The sequence below is a fragment of the Ixodes scapularis genome, unplaced genomic scaffold (assembly GCF_016920785.2).
Source record: "Ixodes scapularis isolate PalLabHiFi unplaced genomic scaffold, ASM1692078v2 PGA_scaffold1__304_contigs__length_218370807, whole genome shotgun sequence".
NCBI lineage: Eukaryota > Metazoa > Arthropoda > Arachnida > Ixodida > Ixodidae > Ixodes > Ixodes scapularis.
This window is the reverse complement of record NW_024609846.1, coordinates 199099043-199118343: the sequence shown is the minus strand read 5'-3', so window position 1 is coordinate 199118343 and position 19301 is coordinate 199099043. Positions and strand designations below refer to the sequence as shown.

Sequence of the window (19301 nt, the reverse complement as noted above, 5' to 3'; positions counted from 1 at the left end):
AAATTCCGAGACTGGGGGGAAAAAAGGACAACCTATTGAGACTTTGTGTTGTGTTGTCCTTTTTTCCCCCCAGTCTCACCTCGTATTGGGTTGTCCTTTTTTCCCCCCAGTCTCAGGGTTTTGTCTAAAATGTTAAACCTTCACCAGCTTGTTTGCACCCTAACTTCTTGTTAGTAAAACATTCTTTCATGAGCATTTCTTGCATAGAACAATGAAACTAATTAGAGTTTTGAGTTTAATGTATATTTTGTGCAGCCGCACTAAATACGTACAGAAAAATTTATGTTTTTTGTTTTTTTTTGCGTCTTCTCAACTTTTTGTGCTCACTCACCGAGACATGGTTTACCCCACTTTTCTAATGAATTTTAGGTGGCAGGGAAATGTTACGGCAGTCACTAGATAGCATAAGAGTGGGCGCGGCAGCATAGGGTCACCCCTAAGGTCCCTTTAGTGACTACAGCAGCATACAGCAGCACGGCAGAATCAGCTATGCACGTGGCAGCTGCAACGCATGCGGAGCCAGCTGAACCCTTTTTTTACATCTGTCCGGCACAAAATGGGGGGTGCGTTTCGTTTTGTGCAGCTGTATTCATTTCGCTCAAACTTTGGCATCGCGGGTAGAGTCACAGATTGTTTCCTCGACCGCATATTATCGCTCCAAGGCAGAACAATTTGGGACTTCAATAGAGCAAGTTTGAGAATCTTGGATTTCAACGAAGATTGGCACGTTGATAGAACAAATGCCGAGACAGCATAAAAAAGTTGCGACTGCCAATGTTTTTTTTTATATATACTCTCGTTCGCACGGGTCTTTTCAGATGGTCTGACATACGTGCAAAATAAGGAAACGAGTGCTCGCATTGCCTGGACGGAGCGTTGAAAAAAAAAGAACTGCTCTTGGATTAGAGTGGCACGTACTCAGCGGCATGAGCAAAACAAAAGCAATGAAAGTATGCACAAGCATATGCAATAGCGCGCAGCAAAAACGTGGTGCCACCTTTGTTGCGCTGCTTCCGGCGCCAATGCACCACGCATTCTCAGTTTTTGGTCCAAATAATTCGTTAGTGTGGAACCTTCTGTCTAGATGGCGCTACGTGACTATGTTGCATACAGACTTTCTACGCCAGGGGATAAAGGTGAGTGAGGAGGAGTAGCAAATCTCGTGCACTGACATCTGGAGTCCTGAGTGGAAGAGTGCAACAGAATACCAGAGAAAGAAACCAATGTTGCCAGCTGAAGGAAAACAGTTGAAATGGTAAGCGCGAATACGGAACACTCTCAAGCAAAGTGTACTGTGACAACTTAATGTTATAATCCAAATGTTTAGCTATTTCTATTGCTTGTAAAGAGGTAATGCATTATTACACCGCATTAAATTCCCTTCTGATAGTTTTTTGTATACGCGACAAGCCCTGAAAACCTCAGAAATATGGTGGTTTCCAACCGCAGATAACCATCACGAGCATAGCGCAAAGTCTACTTTAGTTCTGCGTTGACGAAATGCTGTACACCTGCACGCTGCGCAAAAGGAACGCGAATATCCTACCAAGGATAAGTATGCAGCAAAGAAAGTCGTTGGAGGAGGTTTTCATGCAGTTTTGACAACAAACAATGCTGCCGCATTCCTTATGAAAACCGTCAAATCTAGCAAATAAAATGTAAAGCTAGTCGACTGAAGATAGAGTGAGTAGACAGGCGGGCTGGTTTATGTTACACATTCTTTAAAAACTGGAGACGACAGACAAAAAAGGGGACAAGCACAAGACGTTTTGTGTTTGTCTCGTTCGTCGCCTCCGGTATGTTTAAAATGTAAAGCTAGTTGGCAACCATGTGTGGGACTCCAAAGGTCTGCCTCTATGCTGTGCCGCTTGCAGCAGCAGGAATGCATGGAAAAATGGCGGACCTTTTCCTCTAGAGTTTGTATAGAGTAGTCGCGTAGCACCATCTAGGCACAGGGTTACATACTAACAGATTATTTGGACCCAAAACCGAGAACGCTTTGCATGGCAGTGGGGGTGGAGGCGGCGCGGCGGCACTTGCAACTGTTGCCGTTGCAGCAGTATTTCTTTTCTCTATGGCGTCACTTGAGCTACAATTTACGTGAAATTGATTACTTTTCACCTAGAAAATTCGTAATACCGGTCATTTTCGCTTCATGGGGCCACGAAACAACTTCGTTAAACAGAAATATTTGTTAAGCAGGAATTTGTTGTAGTGGTTAGAGAAGCACGTTGAACTCATAGGAGATTGGCTGGGATTTTTATTTTACTTTGTTAAATGGGGTTTTCATAATAGAGGCATTCGTTAGAGCGTTAGAGTGACTTCACAGCGCCAAGCTCTGATTGGAGAATATCATTGGTTGACACAAAGGCCTTTGTATCTGCTCACGGTATCTTCCAACCAGAGTGAGCAAGTTTGTCTCTCCTTGCGCAGAGGGTGCAGCCACACCGAACGTCGGTGCACCAAGCTTTGGCGTTGTCTGCTAGTCGTAGCAGCCTCGGCTTTTCTACAGCTTCTCTAAATTCACTGCTCCTTTGGGAACGAGGACTCAGCCTTCGAGAGAGGGGAAATAAAATAGTTTGCAGGGGACATCGTTTTTGTCAACTACCGACTACCAGACGTGCTGCAATGAACGATGAAGAATGCACGGGCAAGATGTTGTTTGCTACCCAGTGAAGAAAATGATTGTCTGCTGGGTGGTGGAGCTTCGTTGCGCATGAGATCACTTCCTCTCACCTGTTCACGTCCTCCTCTCACATGCGTGGAGAGACTCCTCACGTTTTTGTACTTCTCGTCTTATACGGGATGCGTTATGATAGACTTGCTGGTTTTATACCCTTTTTCGTTGAGTGAAAGCTGCTAATCAGTAGCATTGCATACAGCATTGCATACATTTTTTATTGTTTCGCTACCTTGCTCTATTGGCAGTGCCAGTAAGCAAGGGCACTGTGCTATGACTGGGAATTTTATTTGAATAATGTGACTTTGCTATTTACCCTCTCCTCCAGAGCCAGTAACCAAGGCACTTGTTCAGTTTGAGCAAGCTGCTTCCAGCTTTTATGACAACTACGAAGGCATGAACAAGAACAAGTAAGTAATGATTTCTACCGCATTCAACACTTCACCGGGTGTTTCACCGATCGTCGGTCCAAGTTTTCGGGCAAAATATTTGCGTTTCGCAAAATTAACATTGGTCACTGTCGAGGGGCCTGTTTATTGAGATACAAAACCTCTAGGATAATTCTGTTTTTAATTATCTTTGCGTAATTATCTTTGTTTGAGAGAAAAAACAGATTACCTCTAACTATAAACTTGATTGGGGGAAAATGAACTAAATCAGTTGATCTTGAAAAGATTTCAAGCTTCCTTTTTTTGGGTCTCAGGAATGCATCTAACTTTGATGCACCTGCACAGTTTTCTAGTTTTTTATTATCTGCACTTTCACTCCATCAGCCCTGTAGCACTACACTTCCCACGCACACTATTGAAAATTGACTTACATAGTGGTTTTCAATGACGCTCAGCAAGTTTCCAATCAGAACCATATTTTTACTAATTGAAAAGTTGATTGTGCAAAACTAATGAAGCGCCTGGTAGCCCTAAGAGATACGGATCTCACTAAATTGATCCCCGGCACTGACCAGTAAGGCACTGCAGCAATAAATTGGGCCAGTTGGTAAACGTGATACACGGTGGGAACGAACAGTTCAATGAATGCGGACTAAGAAAAGACGCACACGGGACACTGCCGTCGTGTATCTCGGTGCACACGCACAAAGTTCTCGTAACTCAGGCAGCATACGGTTGCGGCGAGCCCATTTTATGGCGATAGCTGTTAGAGGCTCTTCCCACCTTGGAAACAACATCCGTTGTAGTCGTAATAGTAGCCGTCTTAGTAGGGCATCCATCGTCGACATTGCCAAAGGCTCAAAAAAGATAGCACCCCCTGCCACGGCGTTCTCAGGATTCCATCCTGGATCTACCACCGCGTGTGAAGTGGGCGCGTTAAGAGAGCTGCGGCACAACTCGTAGAATCTGCTTTATCGGCATTCGATAAATACGGCGGGTACGAATCCCGCGCGGCGCCCGCTAGATGGCCACTGTTGCTGGGACGTCGCAATAGAAAATTTTGTATTGATTCTAATCATTTCCAAGTTTGATCGGAGTTAATTGCTATAGTTAGGTGGCGTGAGCCGCCTCTCGATTAAAAGGGTTTAGCCGTCCTTATTTTCGCCTCGTGCCAGTTGTCAGGTCGCCAGCTAGAAGACGCTAGTAGATCCAGGCAGCGCCAATCAGCTCGCATAAAGGGCGCCACCAGCGCACCTTGCGGTGTCTCGCAAAGAGCGCGGCGCTGTTGATGCCAGGACGGCCGCGTCAGCTGCTTCGCGGCAAGGCGTGTTTGTCACTTGGGGCAGGATCCACTAACAACCGTCATTAAGAAAGTTTGCCGTCGAGACTCCACGGTGCATGAACACAACACTGATACCCATCAACTTTGTTTTTTTTATTCTGTGCTCATATTTCAGGCACGAAAATCTTTGAACTGTTTGCATCCAACGTGATTTGCGTACAATTATCTGGGAGGGAGCTCCAAGGGTCAGATAAATCGGGGTTATTTTTGTTTGGCCAAATACTCGCCAAGTCTTTTAATTTAGTCTAAATGTTTCGTACCATGCGTACAGAGCATTTGGCCATTAAATTGCTTGCATTCATTCCGCACTTTTTCGGTTGACAGGATGTGAAGAGTTAGATTAGCTTAGTTCAAAGACTACTTTCACTGTGTCAACAAGTTTCTGGGATGTGTTAAGCTGTCCATCCTCCTACTATGCCCTTTAAAGGGCAACTTCGGCAAAAAACGAAGCCAGAATAAATGGCTGGTATCGCTTTAGTGACACAAAATATGATCTCAATCAAAATATCACGTCAAAGTGAAGGCGCGCACCCCTCTAAATTCAATTTTAAAGATACGACCAGCTGTTTTTAGCAGGTGGCATGTGGGTTAGCTTTAAGCCGAGGAACACTGATGCAACACCCTTGCGACGTCACGTCGCGGCCTTATGGCCGACGATCAGCGTTGCCATCCCTCTAGGAGATAGTTTGAGTTTTGCCGCGTATGCCTGGAACCAAACTTTGAGCCGCGACATTTATAAAACTATGCGCAATATCGAGAAAAAAAAAATTATACCTCGTTATTGAGAGACATTTCTTTAGCGGAAAACAGTCATAATCCCAAATTAAAAAATATCGACCGGAGTTTAATGGGGGACACTACGCAAAAACGTGAATGTTTGAACCACTTGTCTGTTTTAAATGGCATTTCCAGGGCTTGTTTCTGTTGATGTTGAGAACATTTCTGCCGAGTTTTGTTAACCTGGGTGAAGTACAAAAAAAATGGCAATGTTCATGAATGAAAGTGGGCGTGTCTGCATTGAAAAACTATCGTTTTGAAATTACATTTAAATTGGTCATTTTCATGCATTATATTGCTTTAGGACAGTTCAGAGCAGATAGGTATGGAGCTGTTTCTATATTATACCTTCTTTCATGACCAAAAAGCCGCATAAACACAAATACAGTTTTATAGATTTCCATCCTTTGTCCAAAATTTTATTATGAAATAAGTTTACAGTGTAAACTTATTTCATTATGACTACCCCTGGCTTTTGGAACATATTTGCACCCAATATTTTAGTTCTTAAGCATGAAAAATAACAAGAATAACAAATACAAGCCCATAGCTATCTTCCCCTTAAAATTTCACCCCAGAAAAACTCATAAAATGAATCCAGGTTACGTAATAACAAAACGATAGTTTTCGTATAGTGAAATTTATGCCAAAAAGTGGAATGGAGAAAAATGCATTCAAAGTAACCTCCACCTTTTCTTTAGCATCGGTAGACCGAAAATAATTTATAAAAAATTAACTATGCAGTGTAAACTAATAAAACTTTCTGGGAATCCTCTCTAGATGTTGGTGGATATAAATATGACATTTTTCAAAATCAACTTTTTTTACAGAAATTATGTTTTCTGGTTAGTGTCCCCCCTTAAATGACGTGCACGGTTGCAGTAATAATCGACGTTCCTAGCAGTACCGTTGCACACTTCAACCAGCCATCCAGGCCCAGCATTTACTCGGAATGAGCAGCCTCTCGTCAAAATGCCGTCTTTATTTACAATCTTTTCTTCTTTCTCCGTCAAAGCCCAATTAATGCTACATTGGATTCTTGGGATTTCCAATCTGCTCGTCAATCGTCCGTCTAGCTGGAGCAAGTAGGCACTCCCGAAGTTGCCCTAGTTCGTCATCCGGTGTTGGTCAGGCGTTTGGATTCCGAGCGAGGGACTGAAGGTCTGCCTCTCTGCAGTCTGCTGCTGGCCCTGCAGGAGTACAACGACCGGCTGGTGCAACTCGAGCGAGCTTTCCTGCTGCCCTCCGGCTACCCACACCACCCCCACTTCAGGTAGCTGCCCGTTGCGTCACTTGCAGCTTTGCCACCCTTCGGTTGATTGGAGTCCTCCCGGGGTGCTTCCAAACCAGGCTATTGTCAGAGTATGCCGTGAATTAGGCATGGCGCAAACTCTCCGTAAGATATTGGGCAAGCGCCCTCCCTAAAGTAGGAGACAGTCACGAAAGGGGCTTTGTAGGTCTGAGAGCAGAAAACCAGAAGAGGCACAAAGTAGAGTACGCTGTTGTTTGGTCCTATAGAATGGCATAGATGCTGGACTCTGGCGGAACCCCTCATTTTTAAAGTAGCTGCGTCACTCTCGTCGCACCTGCTTTGTGCCAGAGCTCTCGTGTCAAGCTTTACCGCTTCGCACCGACGCATGCGCATAAAGCTTTACCTTTTTACACCTGCTTCTCGGAAAAGCTGCTAATGCGAGAAGCACGTCGCTCGTTTCGGAGGGCTCGGACGTTTGCCGAGGTGGGCACCCGATATGCCCGCCGCCTATATTTCGGATTTTTCAAATGTAGGGGAGGGCACTTACTGCATCATGGGCGCAAGCTCGGTATTTCACGGTATATCAAATCTCAGATTTTATGTCAAACCGCAAGTTTCGGCTGGTTCGGCAAACCTTCGAATGCTTAGCAAAATTCGACAAAGCTCAACTTTTCTAACAGTATTTTTTGGAACTTCTAGAGCAAAATTTTACATTTCTCAAAAAATAATTTATAGTTATAATGCAATTAAATGCAAAGGTGCAAGTCAGCTGGACAAGAACGACGAAAATAATCCCTGGAGAAAGGGAACAAGAGGCACAAAGGACAAACACAAATCTCCAAACACAGCTAAGTGACTGGTGCGCGGCCGAAAAAATCCGCCTGATCCGGGTATCGAACCCGGGACGTCTACTGATGTCTAAACCCTGGTGAGCTCAGTTGGTAGAGCGTTCCAGTGGAAATGGAGAGGTCCTGGGTTCGATACCCGGACCAGGTAGATTTTTTTGGTCGTGCACCAGTCACCAAGCTGTGTTTGGAGATTTGTGTTTGTTCTTTGTGCCTCTTGTTCCCCTTCTCCAGGGATTATTTTGAAAGATTAATTACCAGTGTTTGCAGAATATCAAAGTGAGCATACAGAGTTATAATTATTTGTTTGGTAATGTAAAACAATATTTCTAACAAACGTTGCTCCCCTTTTGCCTCATGGAACTGGCCCGTTTTTAGTTTTGGCACGTGCATATTAATAGTCGAACTCTAGTCAAACTTTTGTCGAACTTTTGTCAAACTTTAGTCACATTTCACGTTAAAAGCTTGAAAAGAATGGCCTGGCCGAACTCGAATGCGACATCTCTACTGTGAATATCTAATTGTTGTTACGCAGGTTGTGGTTAAGAGATCCGCAACATAACCTTTGACAAGCGCTCGAGCGTCGGATGTGGTAAGGTAGAACTCGGACATCTTGTAAAGTGAGTGTTCCCACTTCTAGGACCTGTTTTGGTTGTTTTTTTTTACCGAAGATTGGTTGAAATATTGGTATTCAAGGGTTATACTGCAGGCACTGTCAACACATAGAGTGTTGGAAGACTCGGTTAGACGGTGCTGGAATATAAAGTGCCGGAGCATAAATTCTAAGGAGTCTCGTCTTTTTGGAGCTAATCGAAAGTCACTAGATGGGTCTGTCAGATGACACCCGCGCACTGTGCTTTGGTTACATCTATTCTTTCAATCATGGTTAAGCCAAGCGCCGTTCGAATTGGCCAACGGGCTCGCATCAAGGTAACCATATTTGACCTTGGTTTTAAGTTTTATGCAAAGAAGCTAGTGGAATCTAAAGAACCCTAAAACAAGCAAAATACCTCGGTGGCTCATTCATTTCATTGCGTTCAGGATTGCCGCACATCCTTGCCAGCCAGGCCACATCGGTTCACCTATAGAAAGTACATACAGAAAGCAGCTTACAAGATGTGGGCCAAGATCCCTTCTCTATAATGCGGGAGAGTTGTTTCGCATGTTTTGCTCGTAAACAAATGCCTGGCCATTGGTGCTGCACTCCCTCTTATCTGAACGTGGGCTGCACATAAGGCCGTAAGTGCAAAATCCTCACCTTTATTATCACCTATTGCTGCACAATTGCAAGGGCTGCGTGCTCGGTCTTGTAGCAGAATTTGCAATATTAAGGTGAGGTGGAGTACAAAAGGCTACCGAGCAGTGACTCGGAGGCAGTCTCTCAACAAGAGTAAAGGCCCGTTCACACTCTTGCGACCTCTTAAAACTGGGTTCCTTAAAACATCTTACAACGAGAGGACACACTGGCACGACCTATTGGGTAGCAGTGGAAACTTGGCGGTCCGGCGTATTTTCTATTTCTCTCGCGCATTATCCTTTCTTTCTTGGCCCGAAAAACTTTTGTCAGCGTTATAAACGAGTTTTCTTACAGGTATTACGCACATTTGACCTCGGAAATCCCGCAAAGCCTTCGCTCTTGTGAAATGCAGTTTCAGGGTCACCGCATAGATGGCGCCAGAATGCCAGTGTGTTCCCTCGTCCTGAGAAATTTTAACAAGTTTTAACAGATCTCGTCTCTCTCGGTCGTACTCGGTTGCAAGAGTGTGAACGGGCCTTATCTCAACAGACGCGCACACTTTCGTAGTTTTTGAACGGTTTTTATTTGGTCCTACAGATTTCTTTTGTCAGCCCTTCTGAGGTTCTATAGTATGTATGCTGGTCGAGCGTGATAGGTGGAGCTCTTATGGGCGCTCGCTGCCTCAGGCGTGTCATTGACAGCACTGAGCCAGGAAATGCGCACCGTTAAAACGTGACACACTAACGAAAAACGGGCAGTACTTGCGGCAAAGCCTTTGAGTTTGATTGACTGCCTTGCCACCACCTCTTACGACGAGAGAGCACCTTGGCCCCACCTGTCGGGCAGCCCTGGAATGCTTCCGACCTGCTTTCGCCGTGTGCTCGACATTCACAGTGTTGTAAGCGACCACTTCTCGTAGTGGTCGCAGGCGGTTGCAACGCGGTCGCATACTTGAGCGCGAATCTGGCCGTATTTTAACGCAGAACGTGTTTTACGAGTCATCTTCTACAAGCAGACAGTGGTGATGGAGCATCAGAAACGACGGTATGTGTCGTGAACAAGTGACACGCTGGGAGCGTTAAGGTTATATATACCGTAATATCCCGAGTCATCGCACATCCCCGAGTCATCGCCCACCCCACTTTTTGGGCCAATATCGATTTCCAAAAAAACACAGACCCACCCCTTCGAATACCCCAACGCTGACTCCGCGATCTGCGAACATTCATCCTACCCAAATGATGCGGCTGCAGACCTTACGGTTGGAGGTGTCCGTGGCAAAGTAAAACGAAGGAGAGGTAGACACTTCTCTTTGTTTAGGCATTTCCTCCGCGAGCGACCTTGAAGTCATAGTGTATCCGTGCGAAAAGAAAACAATGGAGATAACAGAATGGAAGTTTGTTTTGCTTACAAAAAAGATTGTCTCGAGAAAAAAAAAAAAAGTCGGAAAGATAACACAAGCAGTAACCCATTCAGGAGTAGCGAGGTAAGCGAACGCCCCATATCTTGGATTGTAACCATGGAGTGTAAGATCAAAATCTGTCTCCGCCGAACTAAGGTCGCTGCGAACCTGCTTGTTCTCCCGACACGTCGCGGTTTTTCAATGTTTAAGACAAAGCTAAGAGGTAAATAAAGCTTTGCTGAACTGACACACACAAACGTTTGTTGAGCGTCCCATTTCGAGCTCTGTGTTTGTGGTGCCGTCCACGCCATGCAGAAACGCCACCTTAACCCACGGTGATAGCACGCCGTGCACAAACGCACGCATGTATGCACCAAACAAGGAAGTTGCCCAAGAGCTTGCGATTCACAAGGCGCCCGACTTGGCCCGACGCAGCAAGTATTTGCCGATGTGACTGTTAAAGAAAACAATACGGGGAAAGAGGGCGTTGTCAAGCTTATTTTAATCTGAAATTATTTATGCATACTGTCGCTCTTCACTGCATAAAAGATCACGTAGATGGTCATTGTCGGAAACTCGTTGTCAGAAGTTACTAGTCGTCACATGCTTAGTGGTTCGGAAGTTCAAAGCTATGTCTTTTCCACCTAAATAACTGTGCCATTGGTAAAAAAAAAATTAAACATAAGAATCAATGCAAAAATAAAAAGCTGGAGAAAAAACAAAACTATCAAGAATTTGCTGGAAGTGTTGTATTCTTGCATATTCATAGGCTCAGAACTTCGAAACAAGCTTTTCCTACCAAAATGTGTACAGGCTAAAAGAAACACGTCCCAAAAACGTGACGTAAGGAAAAAGAAATTAAATATGGCTTTTTTTTTAATGACGCACTGAACTTGAACAATATTAGAAATCTTCCCCATGAGTTAATTTATTCCTCAATGTAAAAAAACAATAAATACATTATTTTGTATTCTGCAGATGCCAATAATATGTGCTGTCTGTGGTGTTAATTTAAATGCAATAGTACTTTAAACAATTTAGACGAAAGAAATTACCGGGCATAATTGCCCGTAGATTCATGTTTGGACATTTCTTCGAAACTCATCTTGAACAACAATAATCACATCTCAAGACGACACTTACCTAGGCTATACATAGACTATTCTTAAAAAGTTTAACATCTCTACCATAAATACCTTCGGCTATAGCAAGCTTCAAATATGGCACAAACAACAATCGTCAAAAACCCGTCGTCCTTCCTCGCTCCTTCAGGAATTTATTTAAAACTGAGCATGCCAGAACGTGCCAGAACATTAAGATTAACGGCATGGTCTTCCGCAAAAGATGTGGCACCGCATGTAAAAATTCGAAAAAAAAAAAAAGAAAAAAAAACATTACGAATGTACCTCACTGCTTGAATCCAAATGAAACCGCCCACCAGCCTTTTGAAGTTCGACGAACTTTGAACTTTTACCGTAAAAGTTTGAAGTTCGTCGAACTTTTGACTTTACAGAAATCGAAAGTTCAAAAATTTTAGAATTCTATAGATAAATAAGTTCGAAAATTATTTAATTTCTTAGTGTAGGAAGTTCGAAAAGCTTCAAACTTTTTAGTGCAAGAAATTCGAAAATCATCAAATTTTTTAGTCTATCAAGTTCGAAAGTTCGACAAGTATCAAACTTTGCAGCGTAATAAGTTTGAAAAGGATCGAATTTTGTAGCGTAATAAGTTTGAAGGTTTGAAAAACATTGCATTTCTGAACGTGCAAAGTTCGAAATTTCGAAAAGCGTCGAACTGTTTAATTTAACAACTTTGAAAATTTCGACTTCCATCGACTTTTTCGATATAGAAAGTTTGAATATTCGAAATCTTTCGAACCGCTTGATTCAATCATTGAAACTTCAGTTTGAAAAAAGTTTGCGGCATCCCTACTTCTAACTTAAAATCTGGTCCTCCATTGACTCGGATGCAGACCATGTATGACAAGAGTTTTAACATTGACGTGGACTTTTTCACTACCCTCGCATGTTTTTTTAAAAAAAGTAATACTGAGGCTCACTTTCTAGTGTGAAATTATTTTAGTCCAATTGTCTTCCACTTTGTGCAGGTATAACCCTCCTAAGGCCTTACCGGCTGTTTGGGTCACAATAAAACACAAATCAATCGATTGATTGAGATTTCTTTTTTTCCTTTCTGGTTGGTGGTTGTAAAAGAAGGATTAATTATAGCACACTTTTTGTTTTCCACCCCAGGCACGTGATCTATGGGCCGAGCAGTGACGGCAGCTACCAGGGTGTCCTGTTCCCGCACCTGACGGCAGCCATCGAGGACGCCAAGCGAGACAATCACTCGCCCGGCTGGAACCAAGTGCGCGAGTCTCTGTCCTACGTCGTGCACGCGCTCCGCTCGGCTGCCAACGTGCTCAACAGCACCGTCTTGACCAAGCACGACACGCACTGAGCCGCTCTCCTCCCCGCCGCACTCGGAAACGACAGATGTAGAAGAGTGGGCCGGGAGCAAGCTTTGCCAGAAAGACGAAAGCCCTCGCGGCATCTTTTGTTCAAAGCACCTCCTCGCTCGTTTCACCTTATGTGCGAGCGAATCTACAGGCGCTCTAACGTGTTGACCCGAAAAATTCTTGGCAGGGTCGCTGAAAGGCCGGGGTATCGCTCTTGTAGCTTCTGCCAGGGACTATGAAATGCAGTATTTACCGCGGTTCCTCGGGATGTGAGGTTTTCTGGCATCACTTTCGTGTAAAGCTACCCTTATCACGTTCGTTGCATGCTCCAGCCAAGCTTCATAAAGCTTGCAAATGGCTTGGGATGGGCAGAAAGTGTCCTAGAAGCTTCTGCAGCAACCTTCCGACGCGCGCGTCGGGACAAAATCTACCATCCCAGTCGGGGCAGGTTGTTATCGCAAAAGACACGGTTTGGCTCCCATTACCCCTTGAGGAAGAAAACAGCCATTTCTCAAATTCGCAAGTGGATAACTTACCTGTCTTAGTCTTACAAAAGTAAACAAGCAGGACATGGAAGTTTGGATCATACCTTTTGGCAAAGCCCTAGCGACTCAGTTGTCTCAACTTTGCTTTCGTGCTGGCAGCCTCTCAAACGTGCAACATTAAAGGGACACTACAACGAAATTCCGGCGCTTCTTTCTTGGTCTATACGCATTCGAGGGAGCAGTTTCACATCGGACACACCAATCTCTCGTTGAAAAAGACGCAAAAAGGAATTTTAAAACGAATTAAACGACTAGCAAATGGCACCTGGTGGATGTCCGTCTAGGAACATTGACAGGTGGTGACGACCGAACTTGCCTGGACATTGCTAGGGCATCCTGTCGACGTCAACTTTGCTCGTCCCAAGGGGGGCTACGTCACAATTGCGCCAGATGTCACTTGCTCGCCGCTGGCTGCTCTCCGAGCGCTTGCTGGAGTGGGCCGTTTATAACAAAAAAAACAGCTATCAGGCTCAACATGCAGACGTGTGATTGTCATTTACGGATATCGTGGATCATATTCAGCATATTTCTGAGCACGACGGGTGCATTTCAACTTTCGTTGAAGTATCCCTTTAAGCTTGCAAGAGTTAAATTTTAGGATACCTAGAACGTTTAGTGCTCTCCTCAAAATGTTAGTCTATTTGAGGGAATGTGCATCCATACATAATGCTAAGTTTGAAGTGCCTGTCGGGCATTTTTTTAGTTTTGTTTTGGCATGGCGACAGCACTGCCAGTTGTGAGGACGAAAGTTTATGAAGCATTCTGAAGAACTTTCGTGAACCGAGGATTTGGCGGATCACCCCGTCATCATTGTTGATCTTGGCAAGGCTGGGGCATTGGTGGTGCCATAGGCCTTGCAAAGTATGGGTCTATGTATTCAATATATTTTTATTCTGTCATGTTATGTAACATTCCAAGCAATTTTACTTGCGGTGGCAGTGTGCAGCTCACTGCCCTGTGATTTATTGACCATAGATGCAGGAAACAGCACTTGGATATTTCCAGTCTGTTTGGGTGCAATACACTAACTTTCTTTAAGACATGTTTTGTCAGCTGTGGCTTTTTACACTACATCTGAGTGAAAAACCATCTGGCGCATTATCTCATTGTGTTCCACATTTATTTTATTTTTTACCCCCCTTCATTCGTGAATTAACAGATATTTGCTCGTCAACTGTGTCAGTCGTAACCTGGAATTTCGAGACTGTCGGCGGTGCAGTACCTTCTTAGTGTCGATCAGCCATTGCAGTCTCTCAGTGTGAAAAAGGATCGTATTTTGTTTTTATTTTTTTCCTAGGACAAATGCACAGTTTAGATATTTAGGCAACCTTCTTTTCTAGCTAGGTAAAGTGATTGTGTTAGCCTGTCCGTGCTGACTGTTGATTATCTTAGGTCGCACGGAGCTTACCAGCATGTGTACGACCCCTTCTCAATGAGATTGCAACTCTTTGCACCCTGCTGCTGTTGAGGGCGATGGAGTGAACACTCGGCAATACGATGGCTCAAGCAAACGGACAACTGGAAATGGCATTCCTGCTCACAGCCTGGTTGTTGAACTTGTTGCAAACATTAATACTGCCCGCTTGGGTCGCAGTGCAGACTGTGCACATGTTTTCAATGTCCGTGCCACCTCACGATACAAGTGTCTTGCACACTTTTTTTCCCCCTGTGTGTGCCCCTGATTGTCAATCGTTAATGCACGCACAAATGTCCTAATATGCACTCTAGGAAGGCGCCTCAAAAGTTCATCCCATGTTATGTGGCACCATTCCACCGCAGTCGGATACTCAAATGTTGTACGTTGATGTTGGTTCATATTATAAGCAGCATATTCCCGTCAAGGACCTCTACGGCCCAAGTACGTCTGCATACGGCTTGGTAAAAGTGCCGAACCGAGTGAAGATGTCGGCGTCTTTGCATGTCCCGTTAAACGTACGAAGGCTTCGTCCTGTCTTTCAGGGTGTTGGTGCAATGACTATCATGTTTGCTAATTTTCCAGTGATTTTCATGTTAACACAACTTCATTTCTTTTCTAGAGCTTTCCAAAAAGAGTTGTCTATACAGCCTCTGCTTATTCATCAAGATAAGCTACGGCTCTCAATGAACTCAGAATCTCACGAATGTGCTGAAGCATTCTGTTGGTTGTATAGAAAAATGTTGCTTTCCAGAATAAGTGTTTAAAGGGGCGATGCAACAATTTTTGTACTTTGCGCAAATACCGCTTAGAACGGATCCCTGACATTAATGACCTATGAAACATGCGTTCGTTTTTCACCCCACATAATAGAAGTCCCAGAAAAAAATTAAAGAAAAACGAGCAGCATTCACCCCCTCAACTCGCAGCCAGAACAAGCGGCCACGTGACCTGGAGCCGATAATATGCCGACAATGTTGATCATAAACACACGCTGGGGTTGGCAAAGCACAGGGCACGCGCTGAGTTCCAGATATTGTTATGGCTCGGCTATTGTCGTTGCAGCGATTGGACACGGGCCACTACCCGAATGCTTCTCGAGCTAGTAATTATCACGAGCCCAAATCGAGTGCCCAAGCAATGCTCGGGTCCAATCTATGAACAGCATTCAAATATTGTCATATGGGTGTACTGCGATCCCCACGTTACGTCATGAAATTTTGCAAAAGAGAGATTGAATGAAAATGTTCGTTTTTGTCCTTGAAGTACACCGCAACAAAGGAGTTTCTTGGCCAGTGGCGTTGCGTGCAAGTATCCTCGAGTCCCACTAGTGCCAGTAAGCTCGTGTATAGTGAAAAACATTCCTGTTGGATATCGTTGCACCGCCCCTTTAAAAAAAACAGTAGTCGATTAATGCTAGACACTGCATCCCCATGCCTATGCACTCTTAATTGCTATCAAGAAAAGTGCTCGCATTTCGTTCGAGACTCTGCTCGTGTACTATACCTGAGTTAAGGGTAAAAAGGTAGTTCAGTATCTTTTTTTGTATGCGAAAGCATTAACTGTCCCATGGACTGAAGCTGGCATTGTCTGTATCAGTGAAAAACGGCACCTAAATTCCCATCGGCTGAGTGAAATGGCACCTGAATTCCCATTGCGTGAGCGAAACGGCACCTAAATCCCCATTGGCTGCGACGCGTCATGTGGCTCCATAGCAACGGCGCCATCATTGCTAAGGGATTAGCTGAACTGCTGGCGGCGCAGCTGGAGGGGGGGGACACGGGTATGCGCTGCCCTGTTGTTAGGCCTAATGTTACGTTCTAAAGTCTAACGTTGTCAACCGGTACCCGTAGCTAGGTCGATGATGATGAGAGGCCACGCGATTCTAGTATGTGCCGGGCCGAGCTTTGCGCTCCCGCCGCTGCCTCACCTAGCGGTGCAGCAGTCGCCAGCAAACCGGGCGGTCTGTGCGGCACATTGCCGCACACCCTGCTGGTGCTGAGAATGCTTTTGCATTCACAGCTCGTAAGTGCTTAGGTGTCTTCGGAATTTTTTGCTTTTTACGTTTTATTTTTTTCGATCTCTGCCTTTATGCTGGATGTGGTCAAGCAGCTACTCTTTTGTGATACCACCATTTGTATGAAACTTGACATGTGCTTTTTTGTGCGTGTCATTAACACATAGACTTCTAGTCTTATTTATGTACAAGGGTCCGTGTAGAGAATGTAATATTTTATTTACATAAAATCTGTTGTTTCTTTTGTAACAGTGTGTTTCATGATTCAAAAAAAAACCCGAGACTGCAAGTAACGACACACTCTTCAAAAACCCCAAGACCTTTGAGTGTGTGTGTCGTTACCTGCAGTCGCGGGGTTTTTGAATTATGTTTGATGTACACCAGCTCGTTTGTGCCCTAACATTTATTTCATTATTTCACAGTTCTTTTCATATTCTTCTTTGCTGTTGGGAAAAAAATTGCATGGGCGATGTTACGGCAGCGAGTGTACAGCGAGGGAAATATGTATCAATAAAACATTATTGTCATAAATATGCTCTCTCTGCCATTCTTTTTAGAGCGCAGCTCTTAGGCGCCCGTTTCCGGTTTGAGCGGCGTCGCAGTCGGCGTCAGCGTAACCGTGAGGTTATGTGACCCCCCCCCCCCGAGGTCACGTGACCCCGGGTAGGAGGGGGTGGAGGGGAGGAGGAGGAGTAGCAGGCAGGATCATGAGGTAAAGAGGAGGGAGGAAGGGCATACCCTCCCCTCAGTACCCCTCCCTCCTCTTCCTCAAGAGCTGCGCTCTAATTCGGCGTTACAGGGACTTGTAAACGGCTTTAATTTTTTTTCTATAAATTACTAGATATTTTGACTGGGCACAACATTGCAAACAATTTCGTAACTACTAAAAAAAAAAAAAGTGTATATGCCTGAACATGATTGTAAACCTGAGACTGGGGCAGAAAAGAGAACACAACAGAAGGTAGAAAAAGAGGAGGCAACGTCTCAAACTCAGCTGCAAAGTTTATTTCGTACACGCTTTATATACCACATCTCCAACCTCTACAAAAAAAAAAAAAAAAAAAAAGACATGACAAGAGGACAATGACACTTGGGTAAACCTTCTCTTATCTCCCTTGACCTCGACTGTGAGACACTCACACAGAGGGTCACATTCTAGCATAACCACCGCCACCCGGCGAACGTAGGTGAAATCACTACTGAACGCAAAGAAAGGGTTTGACCTTCAAAGGTGTGTTTCCTCTAACAACTCATGTGTTCAGTAGCGATTTCACCTACGTTCGTTGGGTGGCGGTGGTTATGCTAGAATGTGACCCTTTGTGTGAGTGTCTCACAGCCGAGGTCAAGGGAGATAAGAGAAGGTTCACCCAAGTGTCATTGTCCTCTTGTCATTTTTTTTTTTTTTTTGTAGAGACGGTTGGAGATGGGTGGTATATAAAGCGTGTACGAAATAAACTTTGCAGCTGAGTTTGAGACGTTGCCTCCTCTTTTTCTACCTTCTGTTGTGTTCTCTTTTCTGCCCCAGTCTCAGGTTTACAATCATGTTCAACTTACACCAGCTTGCCTGCACTCTATTTTTTTGTATATGCCTATTGGGCTTTGGTAAACTTTTTTACAAAGATATTTTAACAAAATGTAGCCATGCCTCAACAAGCACATCCTATTTTGAACTAAACAAACTGCACTAATTCTAGTTCGAAAAATGTAGCTCCAAGCAAATCTCGAAAGAAAACGAGGCAGATTTCTGCCGAATATATTTACTTTCATGCGCTAATTCTACATTCCGGGTGCACAAATCAGGAAAGTGGAATATGCCTATCATTGTTCTTGACCAATGCTTCCCCATGACAACCATTGCTCACTCACAATTAACTTTGAGAAATACTCGACAAAATGTGTGTTTGTAGAAGAAAATCAATGTCGCTGCCAACGAGCTCGGTCGTTGCCCTCCGACGGCGGTAGCACCCAAGGTAACACCAGTAACCAAGGAGGATAGAAGGGTAGGAGAGGGCATGATCGCTGCCGCGTAGCCTCCACAGGGCATGCTTCCTTGACGCCTCGCCTCGTCTTCATTTTCCTCCTTACTCTCCTCACTTATCAAGCCAACGTGACCACATCACGTGACCGTAGCTAGCCTTCGTCTAGCCTTCGATCTGATAAAACCTACCGGACAGAGCGCGCGCAAGCCTGCAAGGAGTCCTTCTACAATCGACCATCCATCTCACACGTGACATGTCACGCGCACCAATTGCCAGAGAGATCTACGGTCACGTTGGCCACAACATTGTTTAAACTTTTTATGACTAGGCTTCACTAATGGGCGCGTTCAGTAGCGGCTCCAGGAGTCAAGGAGTCAGCGCTCCTTCCACTAGACGGCAAAAACCGACTTCCGGTGCACGTTACTTTGCGGAGACGGTGCATGAGGAGTGAAAGGAGCGCAACACGACGTAATTCCGGATTGCTGACGAAGTTCCAACCACATTCCAACGCTAAAAGAGAAAAAAAAAATGGCGGGACAAGTTGCGTCGGTTGTGTCGCGGGTGTGTGGTAAGACGAATAAGGTAAGACTCAAGGTAAGACAAATAACGCATTTTAATTTCTTTTTCAGGTAAGGCTGTTTCGGAAAATGCATTGGACCGTTTTTTGTTCGGTTTGAATATGCTAATAAACGATGTAAACGTTCATCTGACGCCGTGTCTTGATCGCCGTTGCACGGAAGCTCGGTGAATATCGCCGATAGTCCTGATTATGATGCAATTAAATGCAAAGGTGCAAGCGAGCTCGACAATAATGACGAAAATAATCCCTGAAGAAGGGGACAAGAGGGACAAAGGACAAACACGAATCTCCAAACACAACTAGGTGACTGGCACGCGACCAAAAAAATCCGCCTTGTTGGTGTTAGACTGGTGGCGGCTGATAAAACCCGTTTGCTCTACTGAT

The 19301-nt window shown here is 44.5% G+C and overlaps 1 protein-coding gene across 3 annotated transcripts in view; it reads left to right on the top strand.

Moving 5' to 3' along the window:
- Positions 1 to 15109, top strand: part of LOC8024355 (putative N-acetylated-alpha-linked acidic dipeptidase) — a 104846-nt gene extending 89737 nt beyond the window's left edge. For all 3 annotated transcript variants that reach the window (XM_029994301.4, XM_029994300.2, XM_040208118.3), the window contains 3 exons: positions 3009 to 3090; positions 6366 to 6461; positions 12177 to 15109. In XM_029994301.4, the coding sequence (XP_029850161.2) occupies positions 3009 to 3090; positions 6366 to 6461; positions 12177 to 12384 (386 nt within the window). In that variant the 3' untranslated portion in view covers positions 12385 to 15109. The remainder of the gene's footprint in view (positions 1 to 3008; positions 3091 to 6365; positions 6462 to 12176) is intronic.
- The last annotated feature ends 4192 nt before the right edge of the window (positions 15110 to 19301 follow it).